At 38.4% G+C, this 26,732-nt stretch overlaps 1 protein-coding gene across 1 annotated transcript in view; it reads right to left on the bottom strand.

The window, feature by feature from the left end:
* The window catches only part of LAMC1 (laminin subunit gamma 1), a 200,949-nt gene that overhangs the window by 76,759 nt on the left and 97,458 nt on the right, over positions 1-26,732 (bottom strand). The window contains exons 2-4 of the mRNA XM_070746294.1: positions 17,278-17,582; positions 10,397-10,527; positions 7,925-8,091 (exon numbers count right to left, since the gene is read on the bottom strand). Of these exons, the coding sequence (XP_070602395.1) occupies positions 7,925-8,091; positions 10,397-10,527; positions 17,278-17,582 (603 nt within the window). The remainder of the gene's footprint in view (positions 1-7,924; positions 8,092-10,396; positions 10,528-17,277; positions 17,583-26,732) is intronic.

Below are 26,732 nucleotides of genomic sequence, written 5' to 3'. Positions count from 1 at the left end.
AAACAAATCTAATATTAAAAGACAATCTAAAAAACCCCAATTTAAAGAACCACTCATACATACTAGCATACCATATATAAATTCTATAAGCCTAGGGGGAAGGGAAATTTCAATTCCCCCATGCCTGACGACAGAGGTGGGTTTTAAGGAGCTTGCGAAAGGCAAGGAGGGTGGGGGCAACCCTGATATCTGGGGGGAGCTGGTTCCAGAGGGTCGGGGCCGCCACAGAGAAGGCTCTTCTCCTGGGTCCCGCCAAACGACATTGCTTAGTCGACGGGACTCGGAGAAGGCCAACTCTGTGGGACGCTGGGATTCGTGCGGCAGAAGGCGGTCCCGGAGATATTCTGGTCTGATGCTATGAAGGGCTTTATAGGTCATAACCAACACTTTGAATTGTGACCGGAGAATTGATCGGCAACCAATGCAGACTGCGGAGTGTTGGTTAGTTTAAAAGGCTGTGAAATTGGGGGAAGGATTAAAATTCTTTTCCAAATCGTCAACTTACCACTACAATACTGCTGACAGTTAATATGACCTGGGAACTCAAATTCTTTTATAAAATGAATTGCTCAGTTCAGGTACCGTATATACTCGAGTATAAGCCGAGTTTTTTAGCCCAAAAAATGGGCTGAAAAACACAGCCTTGGCTTATACTCGGGTTATTGACAAAGTCACCACACGAGGGCGCCATTGCTTGAGCCAGAGCGAGGAGGCACCAGCTTTTGTCCCCTCTGGCACGCCGTAGTTCCTCTCCCTGCCTCAAGCAAATGAGGCAGCCATTTGCTCCAACCGAGAGAGGGAAAAAGCAATGGTGAGTAACTATTCTTTGCTCTATCTGCATTACCCTTAGTCGGATTAAAAAGGCCCCCTGCTGTCAGATTCTCCTCCCCCTCCTTTGAAAGGATTTAAACTGTTTAAAAAATGGTATTTTGTGGTAGTTGCTGTCCTTGCTTGGATAGGATCTAATAATGTGTTATGAGGCAGAGCTAGACAGGAATTCTTTTTCTATCTGTCTATTTTTCTATCTATCTATTTTTCTATCTATCTATTTTTCTATCTATCTATCTATCTATCTATCTGTATCTATTTCTATCTATCTATCTATCTATCTATCTATCTATCTATTTTTCTATCTGTCTGTCTGTCTGTCTGTCTGTCTGTCTGTCTATCTATCTTTCTATCTATATCTATCTGTCTATCTATCTATCTATCTATCATCTATCTATCTATCTGTATCTATTTCTATCTATCTATTTTTCTATCTTTCTATCTATCTATTTTTCTATCTATCTATTTTTCTTTCTATCTATCTATCTATCTATCTGTATCTATTTCTATCTATCTATCTATCTATCTATTTTTCTATCTGTCTGTGTGTCTGTCTATCTGTCTATCTATCTTTCTATCTATATCTATCTATCTATCTATCTGTATCTATTTCTATCTATCTATCTATCTATCTATTTTTCTGTCTGTCTGTCTGTCTATCTATCTTTCTATCTATATCTATCTATCTATCTATCTATCTATCTATCTATCTATCTATCTATCTATCTATCTATCTGGTTTTCTATGCTGATAACCTCACAGCAGCTAATGCTGAAGCTCTTCTTTGGATACACTTATTTATTTGTTTGTTTGTTTGTTTATTTATTTAATTGGATTTGTATGCAATCCCTCTCCAAGGACTCAGGGTGGCTCACAGCATATATAAAAACAGAACAATAATGTAAATCCAATTAATGATGAGAAGGAATCCAGTTTTGAAGGATTTTAACTGTTAGGTTTTAGCTTTGTTCCTGATCGAGCTACTTTTTTTACTTTTTAATTTATTGTTAATATTGTTAATTTGTTTACCCTCTTTTAAATTTACAGAGCTAGTTTACTGGTTTTCTTTAAAATAAATATTCTAAAACATGTCTCAATTAATGTAATTTTATTGTTTTCCATTTTTATAAGTTACCAGTAGCCACTGCATTTTCTAACCTCGGCTTATACTCGGGTCAATACGTTTTCCCAGTTTTTGTGGCAAAAATTGGTGCCTCGGCTTATACTCGGGTCGGCTTATACTCGAGTATATACGGTAATTAGAATGGCCCAGGAATGAAAAATGACAGGCAGAGGTTGGGAAATCAAATTATTCCTACCTGTTTATGGTGACAGAATTTTTTTTCCTGCTCAATGAAAATTCTATTTTTATCAGGTTGAAAACATGAATCACTTCTTTCATCCCCCTTTAGATTTAGGCTGCTTTAAAAAACAATACACATTACTGTGGTTTCTCTTTTCCTACCTCACAAAATACCACAAGTACCACAGCTGGAGAGAACCAGTGAAGCCCCTGGATTAGAAAGCTAAAGCTCTGACTACAGCAGAAGACCTTAAATTGGTTTTGAATGAGAAACAAAAAACAAAAAAAACCTATGTCAAATGTTCCCAACATCCAGATGTGTTGGACTTTAATTCTCATAATTTATTTCCCATTCTTTCACAGCCAGAATGGCCTTTGAATAAAGCAAACTGAGAAGGGCCAGGATGAGTGGATTCCCTGCTCCACCCTCCCAAAATGGAAAAAAAATAATAAGAGCTTTTTCTTTCATAACTCAACTTAATTTCTCTCAAATCTTGAATGCAAATCAAGATATGGGAATCTGTACTGAAGAAACTTTAATAGGAAAGTGAACACAAGAACAAGGGGACACAATCTGAAGTTAGTTGGGGGAAAGATCAAAAGCAACGTGAGAAAATATTATTTCACTGAAAGAGTAGTAGATCCTTGGAACAAACTTCCAGCAGACGTGGTTGATAAATCCACAGTAACTGAATTTAAACATGCCTGGGATAAACATATATCCATTGTAAGATAAAATTCAGGAAATAGTATAAGGGCAGACTAGATGGACCATGAGGTCTTTTTCTGCCGTCAGTCTTCTATGTTTCTATGTTTCTAACTCAACTTAATTTCTCTCAAATCTTGAATGCAAGCCAAGATATGGGAATCTGTGCTGAAGATACTTCAGCGTGGAACTCTGAATTCCTCTCGTTCATGAATTCTTTGCTAAACTTTGACTTACAACCAGAAAATGTCCTATGTGATCCATTTATATATCTGTATAATTGGGAATACAGACTAAAATTCACTAATTCCACAAATGGTCTCTTCTTTCCAGCTAAGTAGGCAAGAAATGAAACTACCCAAGGGGGTAGGTGGTGGTGCATATTCTGTAATAATAAGGGCCATTTTGGTGCAACTGCTCTGCTTCCATTTGCATGGTTGACTTCATTGCCCACTATAAAATGACTAGCACACAGACTAAACGTTGGGCTTGGGAGATGTTGCTGATTGCCCTGGAGTTTCCACCAAGCTGACTTCCCAGCTGTGCTGCTGTTTCTACCCTTCCCACAGCCCTCCCACGCAGTTACTCTGCTCTCTGGCATGCAAACTTCAGGGAAAGATAACAATGAGACCAGACTCCCCCCCAGCTGCATCCTGTGAGAAAAGAAAAAAAAAGATTTACTTCTGCTTTCTTTAGTACAGACAGATGTAACTGCTCATGTCTAGGATGTGAAGCAAAACAAGAGCCATTCACCATTGGCTTTATTACACTTTCAGCTGAAGTCACAGATTTACACAGACCACTGGAATGAAAGCTGGGAAGCAAGGGATCATTCCAAAAATATTCTTTCAATTTCTCCAAGATTTACTATTGAATTTTCAAACCTGTGGATTAGAGCACACTTCTTATAACAAGAAAAAAGTATGTTGTGTTTTCAAAAACCAATCTCTTCTGGAGTTTATCCACTTCAGAGTGGAGAGTAATTTCAACCCATAATCAATGGGTGTGCAACTGCAGCATACCAAACATGCCATGGATAAGCACTGTCATTCTAGGCTAACTAGCTCATTCCATGCCTGGTTGGGCAAAGAAAGTGTTATATATTGAGCTATCACCTGGATCATTGTATAATTCTCGGGAGGATACCTGCCCATTACTCATTGCTCTAGATCATATGTTATCAAAAATCCCAATACAGTGGTATCTCTACCTAAGAACACCTCTACTTACGAACTTTTCTAGATAAGAACCGGGCGTTCAAGATTTTTTTGCCCTTTCTCAAGAACTATTTTCCACTTACAAACCCAAGCTTCTGAAACTGTAACCGGAAAAGGCAGGGGAAAAAACCTCTGTGGGGCCTTTCTAGGAATCTTCTGGGTTGAAACAGGGCCGGAAAAGGCGGGGAGACGTTTCCATGGGGCCTCTCTAGGAATCTTCTTGGAGGAAACAAGGCCTCCATCCTCCCTGTGGTTTCCCCAACCACATACATTATTTGCTTGTACATTAATTCCTATGGGGAAAATTGCTTCTTCTTACAAACTTTTCTACTTAAGAACCTGGTCACGGAACAAATTAAGTTCGTAAGTAGAGATACCACTGTACTTAGATTTGTTACTAAAAGGATTTACCTTAACAGTACAATTTATCTTAAAAGTCTTCCATGGGAAATTATTTGTGCATTATATTTATATTTATTTTTAAGCAAGACAGAATCCTGAAGCAGCATTTTTTTTAGCTTCAAATGTTTTTTTTTTAATTATTTCTGGGACTACTTGTATTACAATTTGATTTAGCAGAAAAACTCTCTCTTTTCCCTCCCTATCACTGTTAGAGATATTGACATACAGAACAGATGTTGAATTAAGTTATTTTTCAGCTCACTGAGTAAGTTTTAGGAACTAAGAGTAGTAGACTGTTCCCAAGGTCTCAGAAACTGATGCTGCTAATACATGCTAATTCACAGTCCTTGGTTTAAAACCCTGCTGTTCTGTTCGGGTCTGTGAGACCCGAAATCAAAGTTTGAGACCCCGTAAAAAATTTTCCCTGCATATCTGAAACTTGAAATTTTCATGACTTTGCATCATTTCAGGGGTTCTCTCTATGAGAAATTTTTTTGAGGGGGGGTTCTTTCTTGCTGAAAAAGAAAAGTCCCTAAAGTTGTGTTCCCGGGTCACCCTGACCCAGACCGAAAATTCTTCATTTGAAATGCTTATGTTTGGTCAATTTGAAAACCTTTTTCACTTGGAAAGTAGTCTGAACATTTCTGCACACAATGAAATGAAAATTGAACTGAAAAAAATAATGCTTATTGGTTTATTTTGATCATAAAAGGCAGCCCCCCCTTTTTTGTGAACTTGTTTTCAATTTATACATAGTTTAGCCTGCAAAATGCATTCAATTTTACTAAAGTTGGTGTGGGATTGGTAGTTTGAACATTTCTGAACATAAGAAAAATATAAATGAACTGAAAAGAATGATGCTTATTGGTTTTTTAAAATCAGAAATACCCCCCCCCCGGGCTGCTTGCAACCATTTTCACTTTAAATTTGTTTTTAGGCTCCAAATACGACATATTTTTAATATCTTAGGCATTGCTAGATTTCATAAATTGTGCTCTATTCTATGGAAGAAGAATTAGCACTTAAAACAGGATTGTTTTTATAGCACAATTTTCAACAAAATGCTAAAAAAAAATCTAAAATTTATGTTTTCAATGTCCACAGACCAAAATAAATCTTTGCAGAATGGCCATTCTTTGTCAAGTGGACCAAGAGTCCACTTGACTGATTTTTGCAGCCTTATTAGAAAAGAAACCATCACAACATATATGATAGAAAAAAATGTGCTCTTTCTAATGAAATAAAAATTAAGATGATTGAAGGTGAGAAAACAGAGAACTCTGTTTCACTATCTTCAATCGTCTTCATTAGAAAGGACAAGTTTTTTTCCAATCATCTTCATTTTTATTTCACCGGACAGAACACGTTTTTTTCTATCATATATATTGCTTTTGTCGTGGTTTCTTTTCAAATAAGGCTTCAATTTCACCTGGTCCAGTTGACAAAGAATGACCCAGAACAAAATCAAAACTAAACCAGAAAGACGGAACTGTATACCAGCAGCCAAGTGAAAGAAGTCACTTTGTCAAGTGGTTTGGTATAAGTAGATCAGAAATTTCATTCTTGAGGAAATTATGGGGGGGGGGGGGGGGGGGGGGAAGGAATATTTGCCAGGTGATATGCTGATACTGTCACTTTATAATAGATGTTCAGGTGTCATTATGGCACTCTTCAGCTATACACTTACAACAAACTATTGTAAATCTGTTCTAAAATTATTTTTGACACCACCAAATTTCTAGGAATATTAACATTAGTTGTTTCGCCAATTAATTTAAAAAAACAGTCACCTGAACCTTTTTGGTTGTGCTGAAAATTGTATGTTTCAGAATTAATTTTAACAATTACAAATCACTCAATTACCCTTTGACTCTAAACTGATTTTCTAGCAATCAATTGTTACTTTTCAATGGGTTTTTTTTTTGGGGGGGGGTTCAGCATTTTACACTGAATCCATACATTTTACCTTTTTATCAACACTTTGTGATGTGTGAATTGCTCAATTACTTTATTTTCTGTAATACCTTATTTGAAAAGATACGTTTTAATTATGTCTTTGACCCAATTCTGCAGGAATTCCAAAAACCAATGGAAGGGGTTTTTTTCAGCTTTGAGAAAACTATTACCACTGTTAATCTTCAACCAAAGAGTTTATGATGTCTTTAAAGTTCATGGATGTGAACAAGGGCATCTGTGAAGAAGGGGTCATAAATGCTAAGAGGGAGGGTTGTGATCAAAAGCGACAAAGAATCAGAACTTTGATCACACAGTTGTACAGTGTTCCCTCGATTTTCGCGGGTTCGAACTTCGCGAATAGCCTATACCACGGTTTTTCAAAAAATATTAATTAAAAAATACTTTGCGGCTTTTTTTCCTATACCATGGTTTTTCCCACCCAATGACATCATATGTCATCGCCAAACTAATAATTTTTGCAAATAAATAACAAAAAAATTAATTATTGTTAATAAATAATTATGTTTATAAATATCAGGATCACTAAGTGTCTTATTCAATGGTGAGTACCAGTAATAATGGTGAGTAAATGGTTGTTAAGGGAATGGGAAATGGTAATTTAGGGGTTTAAAGTGTTAAGGGAAGGCTTGTGATACTGTCCATAGCCAAAAATGGTGTATTTACTTCCGCATCTCTACTTCGCGGAAATTCGACTTTCGCGGGCGGTCTCGGAATGCATCCCCCGCAGAAATCGAGGGAACACTGTATTTCCCATCTTGACTCTTTTGACTCCCCACACTATGGGCATCCTGGATGGAGATAATATCTATGGAAGCTTAGAAGCTGCAGAGATTTCAAAATATAATTTCAAGTAATCAGGAGACAAGGTTCAAACATATTTCATGACACCTTGATACTTTTTAATACTATTAGCATCAAAAGACTGTAATTAAATTTTGAGGACCGGCTGTTTATCAGCTTAATTTGAATACTTCCCTATTCTTGAGATTAAAAATCTGGGTTACCTTATCTATTTATTTTGGCACACTAAATAATGGCTTCAGTTATAACTGGTTGAGCCCAGAATTCCATAGTAAATCAACACTATATTAACGAGAACTGAACTTATTTCACAACAGTTAAATTTACTAAAAATAAACAAAGAGAACAAACCTGCAGTAGGTTAATGTGATCTAGTTTTGAGATACCAACAGGAAAATTACCTAACTTTCTGCAATTCCCAAGACATTTTTATCAGACACCAAGAGATAACATGAACAAAGACATCTGGGGTAAAGTTAAAAATATGCTATGCTTTTGCACTGATATAGAATATCCAGGACAGGAAGTACTACAATTTGCCAAGAGGAAAATGGAAGAAAACTTATTGAAGGCCCTTAAAATTGGCTGCCACCCTCTTGACAGTAGGAAGTGGTGAAATAATTTGGCAGAAAGATCTGGCCTCTTGTGATAAAAGCAGATTATTTTAAAACCACCCCAATACACACTTACGTAAACATTCACTGGCACTCTCAGCCGTTGCTCTTCGCCAAGGCCGGTCATTGTAGAAAGGAAGGCATTTCTCACAGTCAACCCCAAAGGTATTGTGTTTGCAATTGCAGGCAAGCTTTCCATATTCATTTTTCACACACTCGCTGGCATGGCCATTGCATTTGCATCTATAAGACAAAACAGATTTTAGGAAAATTAATTAATTAATTAATTTATTTATTTATTAGTTTATTAGTTTGTTTGTTTATTGCATTTGTATGCCGCCCCTCTCCGTAGACTTGGGGCGGCTAACAACAATGATAAAAACAGCATGTAACAATCCAATCCAATACTAAAATAACTAAAAAAAAACTTATTATAAAAACCAAACATACATACAGACAGACATACCATGCGTAAATTGTAAAGGCCTAGGGGGAAAGAATATCTCAGTTCCCCCATGCCTGACAGCAGAGGTGGGTTTTAAGAAGTTTACGAAAGGCGAGGAGGGTGGGGGCAATTCTAATCTCTGGGGGGAATTGGTTCCAAAGGGCCGGGGCCACCACAGAGAGGGCTCTTCCCCTGGGTCCCGTCAAACAACATTGTTTAGTTGACGGGGCCCGGAGAAGGCCCACTCTGTGGGACCTAACTGGTCGCTGGGATTCGTGCAGCAGAAGGCGGTCCCTGAGATAATCTAGTCCGGTGCCATGAAGGGCTTTATAGGTAATAACCAACACTTTGAATTGTGACCGGAAACTTATCGGCAACCAATGCAGACTGCGGAGCGTTGGTGTAACATGGGCATATTTGGGGAAGCCCATGACTGCTCTCGCAGGTGCATTCTGCACGATCTGAAATTTCCGAACACTTTTCAAAGGTAGCCCCATGTAGAGAGCATTGCAGTAGTCGAGCCTCGAGGTGATGAGGGCATGAGTGACTGTGAGCAGTGACTCCCGGTCCCAAATAGGGCCGCAACTGGTGCACCAGAAGAGAGAAGATCTTGCTACAGTGCAAGCTTCTTAATAAAAAGGACTGAGAGGATAACCTTAGTTTTGTCAAATAATTGCCCATGCTGAACCAAGATTGCAATTACTTTAAAAAATACCAAAGCTTTTTAAATTTCAAATTAAATAATGGAAGTTTAATAATGTAGTTGTGCTATGCTTGAGGAATTATGTTTTTCTAATTTTCCAAGCAAGTGTATGTACTGAACTGTCTTGACAGAGCTCTGTGGCCAAAGCTGGTCTCCCAGAGTTCCTATCTGGACGTAAATTACAAAATTCTTCCCAGCAAGGCAAGAGGTAGACAAATAGCAATTTCACCAATTCTGCTTCAGAATACAATGTACATCTTAAGACAAATTTGCTGGGTTTTGTACTTTATTCTTAAAACTAAGAGCTATCTGTTGAAGTTGACAGAGACATATATGGTTAAAATTTAGTCTGACATGTTCCTGACTGAATATATTAAGCTCTATTTCTTGCTTACTGACTTCTGAATTATTTAAATAACATTTTAGAAGCAGCTTAAGTACTTCACAAACTTAGCTGATCTGTTATGCCTAGGATTCTAAGAGTGAACATTTATTCTATTTTCATTTTTAAAACAAGGATAATGACATAATGAGGGCCGTAAATTCCATTGAAAGCCAATATGAAATGCTGATTCATCAAGCATAGCAGATCATGACTATGCCTTTTGGAAGCATGAACATGATCAGACAATAAAGCCATTTCAAAGTGAAGAAATGCATGCTTATTACTATCTTTAGAAGCAATACACATCCCTAAGCTCAACTTTTATCTCACCAATTGATATACCTCCCCTTCTCCCTTCTCCCATTCCCTCTCTCATCTCAATTTGAGGATATAGATATTGGCCCATCTTACAAGATTACTGAAAGTTGTTGCTATGACTAATGAATGTTACGGAAAAGTAGTAGATAAAATTTTAAGGAAGATTTTCGGCTTACAAACTGAGCCAGAAGGTAGAGAAGGAATTGTAATTAATGGAAAATATCAGAGTGGAATAACAAGAGAATTTTCTTCTATGTGTCGATTATATTAGTCACATTAGAACAGATACTGTGCTTAAATCAGAGATATAGCATGATCAGCATGTAACAGTTAAAAGCAAGACATTTATTTTCATAAGCATCCAAAGCAAGATGAAATTTAGTGTGAATAAAGTTCAAATAAAGTTACGGGTACAGAAATAATTCCTGGATCAGTTAAATATGAATATAAAGCTATAGCAACATTTTTATTATATCACAATTTTTAAAAAACAAGAGTTTTTAAAAAACCTGTTTCAGAGAGAGGCTGAAATCACGCCAAAGCCCTAAAATAGTGTTTTTCAACCTCAGCAATTTTAAGACGTGTGGATTTTAACTCCCAGAAAACCTCATCCTGCACAAGAGTTTGAGAAAGACAGCCCTAAGCAAGAAATTATTTAAGTTTTTAGAAAGAGAATCACTTGGGATTTATTACTTACCGGCCACCCACAGCAAAATCAGAAATTGCATAATAATAGGATTTGAGAACCTTGGGGTCATTAAATACTTCGTCTCCAAAGGTATTCAGGCGATTGAGGCTTACTCTGATATCTGTAGCTGTAACCCACTCCTGCAAGAGAAAATGGAAGTTAAACCACATAATCTAAATCAGTTATGACCAAGAAAACCACAAGAAAAACTTAGTATTCATAAAAGCCACTGCTTTCCAAATGTGAAGAAACCAAAGGTCATTTAAATCATTCTTTCTCAATCTTAGCAACTTTTGAGTTGTGTATACACTCATACATGTTAAGGTTGCTGAGGCTAAGCAACATCATTTAAAGGAAGTGGGAAGAAAGACAATTAAGAGCCACATATATGGGGTAGTGGTGGTGGTAGTGAAGAGATAGAAAAAGAACTAAAACCTGAGTTACATTGACTAAAGACAAAACAGAGAAAGATCTTTTTGAATACAGTTTTAAAATACTAGAGTAATTCCTTTTTAGCAAAAGATACTATGACATCAGCTACAGCCAAAAAGTACTGGTATCTTTTCATCAAAGAATCACAATTTGCCATGAAATAAGTGTATGTGTGTGTGTATGTATGTATGTATGTATGTATGTATGTATGTATGTATGAATTAATTAATTAATTAATTAATTAATTAGATTTGTATGCCGCCCCTCTCCGGAGACTCGGAGCGGCTAAGTTGAAACTGACATTACCAAACAGCATGTAACATTCTTTAGCCCCTAAAGCAGATGCTTTGCTTTTGATATGTTGTATAATTTAATATGTTGGAGTTTACTTAATGAGGAAATAATGCAAAATTAAGTCCTTAATTTAACATGCATAGTCCACGGTTCTCATCTGTTTTTCTAATAGGGCTCTTGGGTTAATTACTTAAATAAAGAAGAAGTATCATCTTTTCTGACCAAAATATAACTAACAAAAACCTGTGCCTGTGCCTGTGAGAGATCATAAAAGCAAGCAATAGCTATTTTTATTGTCTTCCAGCTGGTTTTCAAATCTCTGGTGCATAAATGAGCATCTTCAATAATCATTGCAAATAAAGCTAATATTGAATATGAAATAAGGTTTGTTCAAAAGGAAATCATTACAGCATGAGACCACATCATTCAAACCTTTGCTGCAATGTATCAGATCTCCAACAATTATTCAGACCAAAGGTCTCCAACCTGTCAGCTTTAAGACTTGTGGACTTCAACTCCCAGAATTCATCAGCCAGCTTTGCTTCAACTCCCAGAATTTCCCAACCAGACCATCAATTCGTTAATACAAGTTCAACTCTGAGTTATAAATATTCTCCATTATTATTATTATTATTATTATTATTATTATTATTATTATTATTATTATTATTATTATTAGATTTTTATGCCGCCCCTCTCCATAGACTTTATTAGTACAAGTTACATAAATACACAATGCACTGAAAATGCTCTTTAATAATTTTAAATTTATACAGGTATGGCACATAGATATCAGAATCCAAACTTCCGCTGACATTCAATATTTTGAATATCCCTAAATTTTTGAATATCTAGTTCAGTGCATTCTAATAATTGTGTATTAATTACTATTTATAATTATTTTGTAAAGAATATGATACCTGTTTCCCTGTATTACTATTACTGCAAGGGGCTCTAAAACCACTTTGTTTACTGTATGAAATGTTTCTATATATACACAGACCTATAGAGACAGAGACACCCCAGTCTAAAACTGCTATTTTGAAATATCATGTAACATGAATTAATTCATCAGAAATGCATGCTATGTGTGTGGGAGGAAACATGTCTATACATTTTTGCAAAAATTATTTTCAGTGAAGATTTGTGATATTATCTGGACTTTAAAGGATTAGCAGCAGAAATATCAATTGGATTCTGCAGATGACAAAATGGAAATCCTCCGCATATTTGGAATATTAGAACATCTTGAAAGTCTGACTTGCTATCAATTTTGAAAACATGATTTGGACAGTATGTTATACTGAATTTTCCATGCTCAAAACCTAATTTTGTCCACTTTTCACTTTCTGGAGAAAAATCAAACAAGGGATACTGAGCATGATTTCTATGAAATAAAAGGAAGGAGAAATTATTAGCCTCTACAGTGTTAATTTTTTATATTTTACAAGCTGGATTTCAGAAGGCATAGGACACAGAACCTTTGAGCTCCAAACAATTATTTAAAAGTAATTGTCTAGCTCAGTGTTTTTCAACCAGTGTGCCGGGGCACACTAGTGTGCCGTGAGACATGGTCAGGTGTGCCGCGAAGCTCAGAGAGAGAAAGAAAGAAAGGAAGAGAGAGAAAGAAAGCAAGAGAGAGAGAGAAAGAAAGCAAGAGATAAAGAGAACAAGAGAGAGAAAGCAAGAGAGAGAGAAAGAGAACAAGAAAAAGAAAGCAAGAGAGAGAGAAAGAAAGCAAGAGAGAGAGAGAGAAACAGAGGGAGGGAAGGAGAGAGAGAGAAAGACATAGAGGGAGGGAGGGAGGGAGGGAGGGAGCAAAAAAGAGAGGAAGGAAGGAACAGAAAGAGGGATGGAGAGAGAGAGAGAGAAAGAGGGAGAGAAAGAGGGAGGGAGAGAGAAATAATGCGAAAGGGAGAAAGAGAGAGAGAATTTTTTTGTCCAAACTTTTTTTAGCACCCACCCCCCCACCCCGCCCTCTCAATGTGCCCCAGGGTTTCGTAAATGTAAAAAATGTGCCACGGCTCAAAAAAGGTTGAAAGTCACTGGTCTAGCTCAACAAGCAATATCTTCAAACTTAGATGACTCGTACTTCAAAACTTTCCTCTAAGTTGCATTTAGGTATACAATTTGGGATAAACCCCCTTTGAATGGTGTGGAAGTAGAAATGAATTTCCAGTGGGAAAATTGCAGACTACGGTAACCGGGAGCATTACTCAGGTGATCCCGAGGAGACAGATAAACCTCCAAGTGCTTCAAGGACCCTCTAAAATGGGTGTCAAACTCGCAGTGCCACATTTTCATCATGTGATATATTGCTACTCTCCCCCCCTCTTTGTTAAACCAGGGGTGGGTGTGGCCAGCATGTGACGCATCGGGCCCACGAGTTTATCACCCTTGCTCTAAAAGAAAGTTTGCAAGGAATATAAATTTTTCCTTTCTCTACTATCCTGTCAGAGCCAAAGAAGCTTCTAGAATGAGAAGCTAAAAGGATTCAGAAGAAAAAAATAAGAAAATCCAGTTGCCTCCTGAAAAAAACACCTTTGGAATAAGGAATGAGTGATATAACTTGATATTTTGTTCTTTTCTTTTCTTGGCTAAATCATGGTTTTCTCAATTAAGAAATTCATTTTGTTCCCCTTGAATGACCTTAGCATTACCAATTTTGATTTCAAGTCCACATTCTAATTCTTCAGCCAGAATTGCCCTCTAGTGGCCATGCTGGCCACCAAACTTCTAGCTGAGGAATGGGTACTCTCTGGGATAGTCTCTGTGATTAATAGAAGTCTTGCTCAATTTGTTCATTATATTACCAAGCTCTTGGCCTTCAGGGACCACGAACTGGGGAAGCTAATTGGCCAACAGAATGGAAGACTGGGAAAGACGTGTCAATGAAAATCCAAATGGCTAGAGTTGTGATTTTGTCAAACCTGCAAGTCACAATCTTCTTGGACTGCATCTATATTTAAAGACCCGAATCAATACAGAATCATTTATTAAGCAAATGTAATGGTGGTTGGCATTATTTTTTCAAACTATTTTGGCACAACTATTTTGCAGCTAACCAAGCTCAACCATTATATTCCCAGATATATTTTGCAATTCCATCTGTTGTGTACTGTTACTTTTTGCAAGCAGATATGCAAAATCAAACGGTTTAACTGTAGTGCCACCTTCCCCAATGGGTGCCTTCCACACATGGATAGGGATTATGGTTCTTCTGCAAGGTGAAATGAGGAGCCTGATATAGTGTGTCATTTAATGGACATTTAATCAACATTTGGGTGAGCTTAGTTCCAACCTCAGATCTTTATATGGGGTTTTCTTTTGCTCCAAGTACAGTGATACCTTGTCTTACAAAATTAATTGGTTCCGGGACGAGGTTCTTAAGGTGAAAAGTTTGTAAGACAAAACAATGTTTCCCATAGGAACCAATGGAAAAGCGATTAATGCATGCAAGCCAAAAATTCACCCCTTTTGCCAGCCGAAGCCCCCATTTTTGCGCTGCTGGGACTCCTCTGAGGCTCCCCTCCATGGGAAACCCCACCTCTGGACTTCTGTGTTTTTGCGATGCTGCAGGGGAATCCCAGCAGGGGAATCCCAGCATCGCAAAAATGAGCGCTTTGCTGGCAACGGAAGTCCAGAGGTGGGGTTTCCCAGTGAAGGGAGCATCAGTGAAATTGCAGCATCACAAAAACACAGAAGTCCTCGAAACCCCACCTCCGGACTTCGCTGAGGCTCCCCTCGCTGGGAAACCCCACCTCTGGACTTCAGTTGCCAGCGAAGCGCCCATTTTTGCACTGCTGGGATTCCCCTGCAGCATCGCAAAAATGCGGAAGTCTGGAAGTGGTGTTTCCCATGGAGGGGAGGCTCAGGGGAATCCCAGCAGCGCAAAAACGGGCGTGCTGGCAACAGAAGTTCGGAGGCGGGTCATGCCAGTGGCATTGGCTTGGGTTTGTAAGGTGAAAATAGTTTGTAAGAAGAGGCAAAAAAATCTTAAACCCCGGGTTTGTATCTCGAAAAGTTTGTATGACGAGGCGTTTTTAAGACGAGGTATCACTGTATTTCTTTTTTTTTCCAGGTCCATATAGGCAAGGATTGCCATGTATAAGAGAGAGCATGTATAAGAGAGAGAGCAAAACAGACAGCATAGAAGCATGGTGCAAAGAACCACCAGTCACTGTCTAGAATTACACTGGAGTCATCTCACTACCCTCAATATAATCCAGTTATATCCCTGTGAATGTGAGGATACTGTGGAAATTAGCTCTGTGCCACACCTTCCCTGCCCTATGTTCCAAACCATCTGGGATGTTTCCAGGTTCTCAATCCAAAAATTGGGGGACAAAATAAAAGAATTTTAATACGTAGATAAGTATTTGCTTTTGCTTTTCCACGAACATACACATAGCATATCCAAAATACATTGTAAATACAACGGGTTACATTGTGTGCTGTGTTGATGCGTAATTTGCATTCCTTGCTTGGTCTCGTTATCTTTGCCATGGTTCGTTTGCTAGCCAATGCAAGCTTAAGACATCATTGTTCCAAATGGATATCCAACTTGAACTTCTGTTTTTTCTCAGAACAAAAAACAACTAATGTAACATGCTTTCACTGCATAGCAGCATTCTTTGTTCACAATATCTCACACTCTTCCTGTTCATTTATGTAGAATAGATTTAAAATTATGTTAACAATAACTTGAAGAGGAAGTTAATGCATCCCATGAGAGAAAACAAACATCATAACAATTCAGTGCAAAACTTTTTTCCTTAAAAGGGAAACTCTGGTTTTCTCATTAGAGGTGTGAATCATTATAAATTTAACTAGCTAGAAGTTGGCACTGGTTTTCTCCCACCAAAATGCTAGAAACTTGACTATGAACTAAAACATTATCCTAGTTTTACTAGTCTTGTTCTGAATTCAGTATACAGTGTTCCCTCGATTTTCACGGGGGATGCGTTCCGAGACCGCCTGCGAAAGTCGAATTTCTGCGAAGTAGAGATGCGGAAGTAAATACACCATTTTTGGCTTTGGACAGTATCACAAGCCATCCCTTAACACTTTAAACCCCTAAATTACCACTTCCCATTCCATTAACAACCATTTCCTCACCATTATTACTGGTACTCAGCATTGAATAAGACACTTGGTGATCCTGATATTTATAAACATTATTTATTAACAATTTTTTTTTTGTTATTTATTTGCAAAAATTATTAGTTTGGCGTACGGCGTCATCAGGTGGGAAAAACCGTGTAGAAAAAAAACCCGCAAAGTATTTTTTAATTAATATTTTTGAAAAACCGTGGTATAGGCTATTCGCGAAGTTTGAACCCGCGAAAATCGAGGGAACACTGTACACGTAAACATATGCACTCACTGCCTAGCACAAGCAACGAATTGTGACCTCTAGACCAGACTGGTCTGTTCATGATCCAAAATCATTTGTTACATGTTAAAAGTTGCTTTAGAGAAACTTCTGAAGGCAGCATTCTTTATACATTTCTTGCCTAACTGCATATGCATGCATTCTTCCCCATTGACACAACTAGCCTCTCCACTCTTCATACACGTACTCTTAAATGAATGTATGTCGTATAGCAAATGCTGAAGTCATTAAGTATTTGCTCTGGGGTATTTTTGTTGGAGAGCAGAAATAAATGTCAATAAATTGTGATTACATGACTGAGGTGTTGCCAATGACCGTAAATATGGGATGGTTGCGGAGTGTCCAAAATGTGGACATGTGACTACCGAAAGATGGTGGGAGGCCATTGGAAATTCAAATCTGGGCCGTAAGTACCATATTGAAGGTGTCTCTTATAAATTGAGGACTTGACTAAATAAATAGGAACCTGCACATAGTGAATGCTTCCTCCTCCATCTTGATTTCTTCCCTATGTCTATTATCTTTGGCAACCACGTCAAGTAGGTTTTTATAGGGAGGGATGACAAAGAAGTATGATCCCTCTCCTTGCATACCAAATTTAAGCCATGACAGTTGGCAAAAATGGGGAGAAAGTGAGACTATACAGAATGGCAAGTGTCAGGTTCCCTAGGGAAAAAAAACAAAGAATGACGAGATTTTGGAATGACGTGGAAATTAAGAAACGAAACATGTCAGTCTTAATGTTTGATCCCATTCCTAGTTTTCTTACCTGCAAGACAGGACTGTTATCAAAATTATAAGCACTGGGCCTTCCCTCCAGTGTTGAGAAGGCCACATTGCCACCGGTGAGTGGTGAGATGTCACTGAACTCATCTGTACAAACGGCCTGCTGTTCGTCTTCCCAACTCTTGACAAAACCTCGATTGGGTTTCTGATATGTTTTCTCACAGGAGCCGCTGTAATATTGGTAAGGCACCCATGGGCCATCTTCCCGAGTGCGCTTGTAAATGGCAAAGCTCTCTGGACGGCTGGTATGGAACTTTAGGCGTACATAGGTGATGTCAAAGGCCTTTCCTACAAAGAAGAAAACAAAAGAGATATTGGCAATGCAGTCAGAGATGTTAAGTTATTTTTGCCTGATTGTAATATTTGGGGGGGTTGTAAATTTTACTGTTGTTAACTTGCCCTCCTTTTTTTTTACTGCTATTATCTTGGAAACCTTACAGGCAAAGAAGCTATTTGAACATTTTGAAAAGCAGGCAAGTACAAATGTTATAGTACCAAGATAAGAATGGGTATTTTTTTGCACTGCATTTATTTTAACTTTTGGTGTGGCACAATATGCATGTGGCCTGGGAGAACCTCAATTGGAAATCCTTGTTCCAGCTCCATTTCAATCTAAAGTTTCCAAATGTAAAATAATGCACTTGGGGAAAAGGAATCCTCAATCTGAGTATTGCATTGGCAGTTCTGTGTTAGCAAAAACTTCAGAAAAGAAGGATTATGGGTTAGTGATTTCTGACAGTCTCAAAATGGGTGAGCAGTGTGGTCGGGTGGTAGTTAAAGGGTTAAATAAGGTTCAGGAGGGAAGTGTTTTTAATAGGAAAGTGAACACAAGAACAAGGGGACACAATCTGAAGTTAGTTGGGGGAAAGATCAAAGGCAACATGAGAAAATATTATTTTACTGAAAGAGTAGTAGATCCTTGGAACAAACTTCCAGCAGACGTGGTCGGTAAATCCACAGTAATTGAATTTAAACATGCCTGGGATAAACATATATCCATTGTAAGATAAAATTCAGGAAATAGTATAAGGGCAGACTAGATGGACCATGAGGTCTTTTTCTGCCGTCAGTCTTCTGTGTTTCTATGTTTCTAAGTTGTATGTTGCCCTAAAAGTCTGACTAATCTATCAGTTTTATATCTATATATCTAATGGGCTTGACATTTATTCAAAGCAGGCACTGTAAAAAACTGTCAAGATAATATTACTTAGATTACTTTAATTTAAATGCCACATTTCCCCCAGTTCACTATAAGGAGGGGGGGTGACAAGGTTCCCACAATCTCAGCTCCTTTTCAAGTGAACTCGATGCTGCTGACATTAGAAGAATAAAATGTACTCTCCTCTAATGTACATCCTCCATAGGAGGCAATATACTGTACTACTTCTTTCACTTTCCCCACAGCCCTCAGATGATATGAAAAATGCTGAAGCTGAGCCAGAGAAATGGTGTAATCAGCCTCCTGGTGTTACAATTGGCATCTCAGTCACTTCCTCATTTCATGTCATTGTATTGAAGAGGCCAAGGAAATGTTTTAACAAGCTCAAACCTAACTTATCCTAGGAAGGAAAAAGCAGAGGAAGCTCCTTTGACATTATGTCTTTGTGGATAATCAAATAAATAATAGCATGGGGTTTACAAGCCTTATTAAGACATAAAATATGAGTATGCACCCCACTCCTTTCCCATAGTGATGTAAAAAAAATTCCACTGCCACCAGTCCAGATTCTTTCAGTTGCTGGTTTATCTCCAAATATAGCTAATAAATGTCACATAAACTATTATGAGAGAGCCTCTTTCCAGGGATTGTGAGTCACTTTAAAACTTCTCTTTTATCAAATGGTTTGTACAATGTCCTCCTTCTGATAAACCTTTCTTATATTGTGTAACAAATCCCAGAACTATGAAGATTATCCAAGAAGTAACCTGGCATTCCTCAGCTGTTTGAGATTTACCACTCCTGTAATCATTGATCATTAGCAAAACCGACCAGAACAAATGAGAATTGCAATCCCAAGTATCTGCATTCCCTTCTAATCTATGTTTTTCGGAAATTCTTCCAAACCTCCAAAATCACAACTATTGCTCCACAGAGTTTAAAAGTTGTCTGAAACTTCTACCCACTGTGTTGTATTTTTTTTTTTAAAAAAAAGTTCTTACTTGACCAAATGCACACAATTCTTTTTTCTTTCTTCCTTTCTTCCTTCCTTCCTTTATTTCTTTCTTTCTTTCTATCTATCTATCTATCTATCATCTACCCCTCTATCTATCTATCTATCTATCTATCTATCTATCTATCTATCTATCTATCTATCTATCTATCTTTCTATCCATCCATCCATCTATCTTTCTTTCTTTCAAATGCACACAATTCTTAACTAGTCTAAGAAATCAGATGAAAAGCTGCCTTAATGTACAATCGTCACCCATATGAACTGAGAATATTTATCAAAGGGTGTTCCCAATTTTGTATAAATTAAGGGGCACCAGTCATTCTGTCAAATAACTTGGGGGATCCATCACAAACAAAACATAAAGTTTATCTTTCCCAGAAAGTATTGTAAAATTCAAAAAACATTGTTTTTAATGTTTCTAGTAAATTTCAAAGACAGAAAGTCATTTAACCTGGGTTGCACTTACAGAAACATTCCTCAAACTGGGCGTCCTTCAAAATATTAATGCTAAATATAGAATTATCCAGTTGGGAATTCTGGATATCAAAAGCCCATCGGGAGTATTCTGTTCGCAAACAGAAGCAGCTTTGACTGCTTCACGTTCAGACTGACATTTGCATTTTGCCAAGAATGGACCAAATACAAATAAAAATCTGAACACTTATTCCATATATATCAGTCCCTGATGGAGATGTTTCACAAGAAGAATTACTCATAATTGGTGGAATAACAGAAAAGTTTTTTTTTTTAAAGGTAAAGGTTTCTTCTGTCAAGTTGCATCTAACTATAGGGGGTGATATTTATGTTGTTTCTCAATTGAGGGAGCCAGCATGATACAATGGCACTTCTGTGGTCACAGGCCGGCATGACTATATGCTGAGATGCACAGAACATTGTTATCTTTTCACTGAAGTGGTACCTATTCTCCTACTTGCTTTTGCATGCTTTCAAACAGCTAAGTGGGTAAGGAGCTGGAGCATGCACCATATTTTTCGGAGTATAAGACGCACCTTTTTACCCCCCCAAAAGAGGGTGAAAATTTGGGTGCATCATATATATCAAATGTAGCCCCACCCAGCCACCCTCACCCTTTGGCTTCTACCTCCCAGCAATTTACCTCCTTGCAGCAAACAGTGCACAGCCTGATTAGCACAAACCACTGATTTTCATCCTCCCGACCCCTAGCTGATTTAGGAGGCTGCAGGCAGGCCATATGCTAAAACTGAAAGTGAAACTAGCTGCAAGGAGGCAAATTGTTGGGCAGGAGAGGCAGAGGTGGACTTTTATTTTCTTGTGCTAATGAGGCTGCTGAAACTGGATGCCAGGAGATAAATCAATAACTATAAATGTCCAAAGAATATTCTGCAGAGAGGGGCGGCATACAAATCTAGATGATGATGATGATGATGATGATGATGATAATAATAATAATAATAATCCGACTTCAGACTGACCGAATTCTGAAGCATAACACACCAGACATTGTGATCGTGGAGAAAAAGAAAGTATGGATCATCGACATCGCAATCCCAGGAGACAGCAGAATTGAGGAGAAGCAGCTAGAGAAATTAGTGAAATGCGAATATCTAAAAATCGAGCTACAACGACTCTGGCATAAGCCAATGAAAGTGGTCCCAGTGGTACTTGGCACGCTGGGCGCAGTACCAAAGGATCTCAGCGGACATTTGAAAACCATCATAATTGACAAAATCTCCATCTGTCAATTGCAAAAGGCCGCTTTACTGGGATCGGCAAACATAATTCGCCGCTACATCACGCAGTCCTAGGTGCTTGGGAAGCGCCCGACTGGTGATGAAATACAAAATCCAGCATAGTGATCTCGTTTGCTGTGTTGTACTGACATAATAATAATAATAATAATAATAATAATAATAATAATAATAATAATAATAATAATAATTTTAGAGACTGCAGTAGTAGAGAATAATGTATACTTCCAGAAAGTCACATCAATTTTAAAGATCTGTAAAAGTATAGTCTGTAATTTAACAGTGTCCTGTTTTAGTATTAAGATAAGGCAGCTGAGTTAAACCTTGACTTAGTCATGTTTGGAGTAGAACTATTTAAATGATTGGGAGGAGTTAGTGTATCTACATTTAAGAAAACTTTCTGGCATTAATATGCTGCCATAATGTACATTTCTCCAATTTCTATGGGTCAGTCACACATGCACATAAATAGAAAGCAGGCAGTGTATATCATCTGTACTGTTTATTGTTTACTGAGAAGCAAATTACTGGGAGGCAGAGGCAGACTTTTCTCCCCCTTGTTTTTCTCCCCCGAAATTAATGTGTGTTTTATACTCCGAAAAAATACGGTAATGGCAACTCATCCTGTCAAGCAGTGTTGAGGTCTTGAACTGCAGACCTTCTACTTAACAAGCCCAACATCTTGGAAATATTGGGGGGAGGGACTGGCTTGGATATGTTGTGCCTCACAAATAGCACTTAAGAGCAGGCAAGTAGGGAAGAACTAGATGAGCCAATGGGCATAACCAATGCAGAAGCATGCAGAAGCAAGAAGGGAGAACGGAATGAGGCATATCAGCCTGGCCAGCTTGATCTGTCAGATCTTCTGATTCTGTTTTGTTTTGTTTTCCTCAACCTACAACTATCTAAACAGTAAGTTTCCGCTCCACTGAACCATCGTCACCCCTAAGCAGTTCAAAAGAAACTGTGAACCATTCTGTGTTTATTTTGAGCCCAAACCAAAACCCATTTCCCATTCAGCCCCCCTGGTAACACTCTGTGATAATGGAAAATATTGTAAGAAGGAAGAAGCTGAGGAGAATTGTCTCTTAATATATTTTAGAAACATAGAAACATAGAAGACTGACGGCAGAAAAAGACCTCACGGTCCATCTAGTCTGTCCTTACACTATTTCATGTATTTTATCTTAGGATGGATATATGTTTATCCCAGGCATGTTTAAATTCAGTTACTGTGGGTTTATCGACCACGTCTGCTGGAAGTTTGTTCCAAGCATCTACTACTCTTTCAGTAAAATAATATTTTCTCACATTACTTCTAATCTTTCCCCCAACTAACCTCAGATTGTGCCCCCTTGTTCTTGTGTTCACTTTCCTATTGAAAATACTTCCCTCCTGAACCTTATTTAACCCTTTAACATATTTAAATGTTTCGATCATGTCCACTCTTTCCCTTATCCTCCAGACTATACAGATTGAGTTCATTAAGTCTTTCCTGATAAGTTTTATGGTTAAGACCTTCCACCATTCTTTTAGCCCATCTTTGGACCTGTTCAATTTTATCAATATCTTTTTGTAGGTGTGATCTCCAGAACTGAACGCAGTATTCCAAATGTGGTCTCACCAGCGCTCTATACAGCGGGATCACTGTCTCCCTCTTCCTGCTTATTATACCTCTAGCTATGCAGCCAAGCATTCTACTTGCTTTTCCTACCGTCTGACTACACTGCTCACCCATTTTGAGACTGTCAGAAATCACTACCCCTAAATCCTTCTCTTCTGAAGTTTTTGCTAGCACAGAACTGCCAATATAATACTCAGATAGTGGATTCCTGTTGCCCAAGGGCATTATTTTACATTTGGAAGCATTAAACTGCAGTTTCCATTGCTTTGACCACTTATCTAGTAAAGCTAAGTCATTTGCCATATTACAGACGTCTCCAGGAATATCAACCCTATTGCACACTTAAAATCATCGGCAAATAGGCAAACCTTCCCTACCAAACTTTTCCCTATGTCACTCACAAACATATTAAAAAGAATAGGACCCAGAACTTGTCATTAACAACAACCCTCTGATATCTATGCTTCAGGCAACTGCAAATCCACTGAACAATCCAGGGATTAAGTCCAATCTTCACTAATTTATCTATCAGCTCTTTTTGTGTACATAATCCAAGAGATTCTTCAGCAAGAAAACCAACAGAAAGTAATAGTGCTACTTATTCAAGAGCTAAGCTGAATTTGCAACACTTTGGAGTGAATTCTCATTCCGACGACGTCTCTTCTCAGCTATAAGAAATATACAGTACATAAGGAAGGGACAAAATTTGGGTACAAAACCAATGTCACCAATCCCACATAAATCCACTGATATAACATGAAGATTTTTACAGCTTTAGGATCTATGCACAAAGCCATTCCTCCCTCTGAAAGGAAGTTTAGGAAAGTCAAGGAAAAAACCTCACACAGAGACAAGACACACCCTTTTCTGAAGTGTAAATAAAACAAGCATTCCTAAGCTTTGCTGTTCAAGAACACTGGCACGTCTGTTAAAGGAACACTTTCAGAAATTTTCACAAATGCCTTTGACAGCCTTCTATTACATAGTGGCAAGAAAGCAAGAAACTTATTGTTTCCAAGCTTCGCCATGATGGAAGTTCGGCTGGCTGCCTGGGTGGACAGCTAGGAAACATTTTTAGTCAATGAAGGCAAAAGAAACCTGAGTTATACACAACACTGTAGGCCATCCACTACAGCAGTGTTTCCCAACCTTGGCAACTTGAAGATATCTGGAATTCTGGGAGTTGAAGTCCAAATATCTTCAAGTTGCCAAGGTTGGGAAACACTGCACTACAGCATGGGCTGAATCCTAGGGGAGATAAGGAAAAATGAACTTGTAAAGCAGTTAAGAACAACGGGAGAAGGGCCCCTGGGGAGTCAGAATTGTTTAACAAGAATTACAACAGTGGAAAGGGCTATAAAAATGCTTCAGAAAAACCACCTTCAATCTCAATCTTTCTTAGCTATGAGAAAATTTCCCAGAACAAGGAATACAGCTGCCCACCAGCTGTTACTGTTTCACATTGGAAAAGGCAGAATGCATGCATGAATGCATGTCCGCATACACACAATCATATCCAACTAAGGACTTCTGCAACCAAGCCACAGAGAGAGAGAGAGAAAGAAAGAGAGAGAGAGAGACAGAGAGAGATACAGAGAGAGAGAGAGAGAGAGAAAGAGAGACAGACAGACAGACAGACAGACAGACAGACAGACAGACAGACAGACAGACAGACAGACAGACAGTGCCCTTTGCCTTAAACCATGGGTCACCGACCTTTCGGATCTCAGGGACCAATCCATTCATAATTTTAAATCCTGTGGACCACTAATATGACCTGCCTAATGACTGGCTGGGTGGGCGTGGCTAAGTGGTCATGTGACTGGGTGGGCATGGCCAATTTGATGTCACCCACCGGTCTCTACTTGCCCCTCCCCTCTCCCAGCCACTCCTTGCCTCCCTGTCTGGGCTCCTTGAGCAATTGTTGGAGCTAAGCAGCCACCACAAGAAAGAGTTGACAAAACAGCTGGCTCACTTCAAATTGGATCTGACTGAGAAGGAGGTTCAGCAGAAGCACCTCACTGAGGACTATGAGCATACACTTTCCTAGCCAAAGGAAGACCTGTGGCAGTGCAAGGCCAGGCACTGGCACCTGGAGGCTCAGCAGACTGAGATTGTCAGGCAGTTCTAGATTATGGTGCAATCCGCTGGAATGAGGCCCTTCAGCTCTTTGCCACCAGTGGCACTTCCCTCCTAGCCTTCGTCCAAAGTCCTGCACCAGGAGCCCGATGCAGACCCCAAGTCGGAATTTCTGCCCCCTTCCAATCTGCACAAAAGGACCCCAAAGGGGGAGACTCTCTGCAGCAACACAAATGTTTGTTTCACATATCCGGCTCGGGGGCCATAGGTTGAAGACCCCTAATTTAGCGCAATATAAATAATTTTTCTGGCAGATCACCAGTGGTCCATGGACTGTTGCTTGAAACCATAGTGGCATTATTTTTCTATATACGCTGTTCAAACATAACAAAATTACCAATCATGCTTATTTTTAATAACACAAACTAGGATCAACCAATAAATCCAATTCCATACCCAGAACAGGAATTCTAATTAATTAAAGAACCTATGAAAGATAGCTGTTTTAAGCCAACCTTTTAATATATCCAATGCAATGGAGGTATCCCTTCCCTGACATAGGTATTTGCACTTGGCATGAAATGATTTATTTGTGCATTGTAATATTATTAAACAAGCTGCATCGTTTTACACAGTGATGCTGGCACACGAACATAACAATTAACATATATAACACATGTATGCTTTGACCACTTTTGGGCACCAGAATTTCCTGATATTAACAAGATTTTTCCCCCTAAAAAAAAGTTTAAGCGAAACACCAAGGATTCCTTTAAAAGCAAGTGTTCATATGCAAAACCCCGATTAACATGGAGAAATGTATTTTGCATGCAGTGTGATACAGAATTGCCTACCGTAGCATGATTATTATTATTATTATTTATTAGATTTGTATGCCGCCCCTCTCCGCAGATTCGGGGCGGCTCACAACAGTGGGATGATGCGAGATCCATGCAAAGAAGGCCATCCATCTGGAAGCAGTTCCCAGAATTCCCTGCCAGCATTGCCCAGTTACTTAACATACGGATTTGCAATAGCAAAAGAGGGAAAATGCTACAGTTTTTCACCTGTAACTGTATCTACAGGTATTTCAGATTTATGTGAGGATCTTGCAGCAAGTTATAACAATTAGCACAATTAACCCGTTTCAATGTTATGAACTTCCTGACAGTTTACCAGTAATACAACACGCAGAAGAAAGCCAATTTTACACATATCTTCCTTTCCCTCCCTTTATAGTGGCAGCAAAATAAGCTGTAACTTCAAATACTATGTCACAATAATGATATTCATACTCTGGGTTGGGGTTTGTTTGTTTTTTACATGAAAGTACACATATTTGAGCCCATAACATAGGCAATTGAATGAAAAACTCTTAGTAAAAGAGCAACATAACTGCAATAGCGGTTCATGACTGCTTAATGGTTACCGAATGCGATACTAGCTGCACTGGGATGATGGTAGTTATAACAATAAAATTGTTGTAATTTAAATCCATTTGATACCACTGGAAAGTACAGGTAATTTTCATTTAATGACCACAATTGAGCCTGAAATTTTGGTTCTGAGGCATTGTGGTCATTAAACAGGTTACCATGTGACCTCACTCGATTTTACTACTGCTTTTACAATTATCATTAAGTGAATGATATGGTTAAATGAATCCATTCTCTCAAATGGGTATTTTTTTTCTGGAAACCAGCCAAAAAGTTACAAATCGTAGTGGTTCGTGACTGGTTGCAGTGTCCTGTGACCACAAGTAAGCAAATTACTCGTTCTAGATTAACCTGCTTGTGTAATGTATACCACAATATGTAGGAGATATGAACTA

This window comes from Erythrolamprus reginae, chromosome 3 (genome assembly GCF_031021105.1).
Source record: "Erythrolamprus reginae isolate rEryReg1 chromosome 3, rEryReg1.hap1, whole genome shotgun sequence".
Taxonomy (NCBI): Eukaryota; Metazoa; Chordata; class Lepidosauria; order Squamata; family Dipsadidae; genus Erythrolamprus; species Erythrolamprus reginae.
This window is presented reverse-complemented; position numbering and strand designations above follow the sequence as displayed.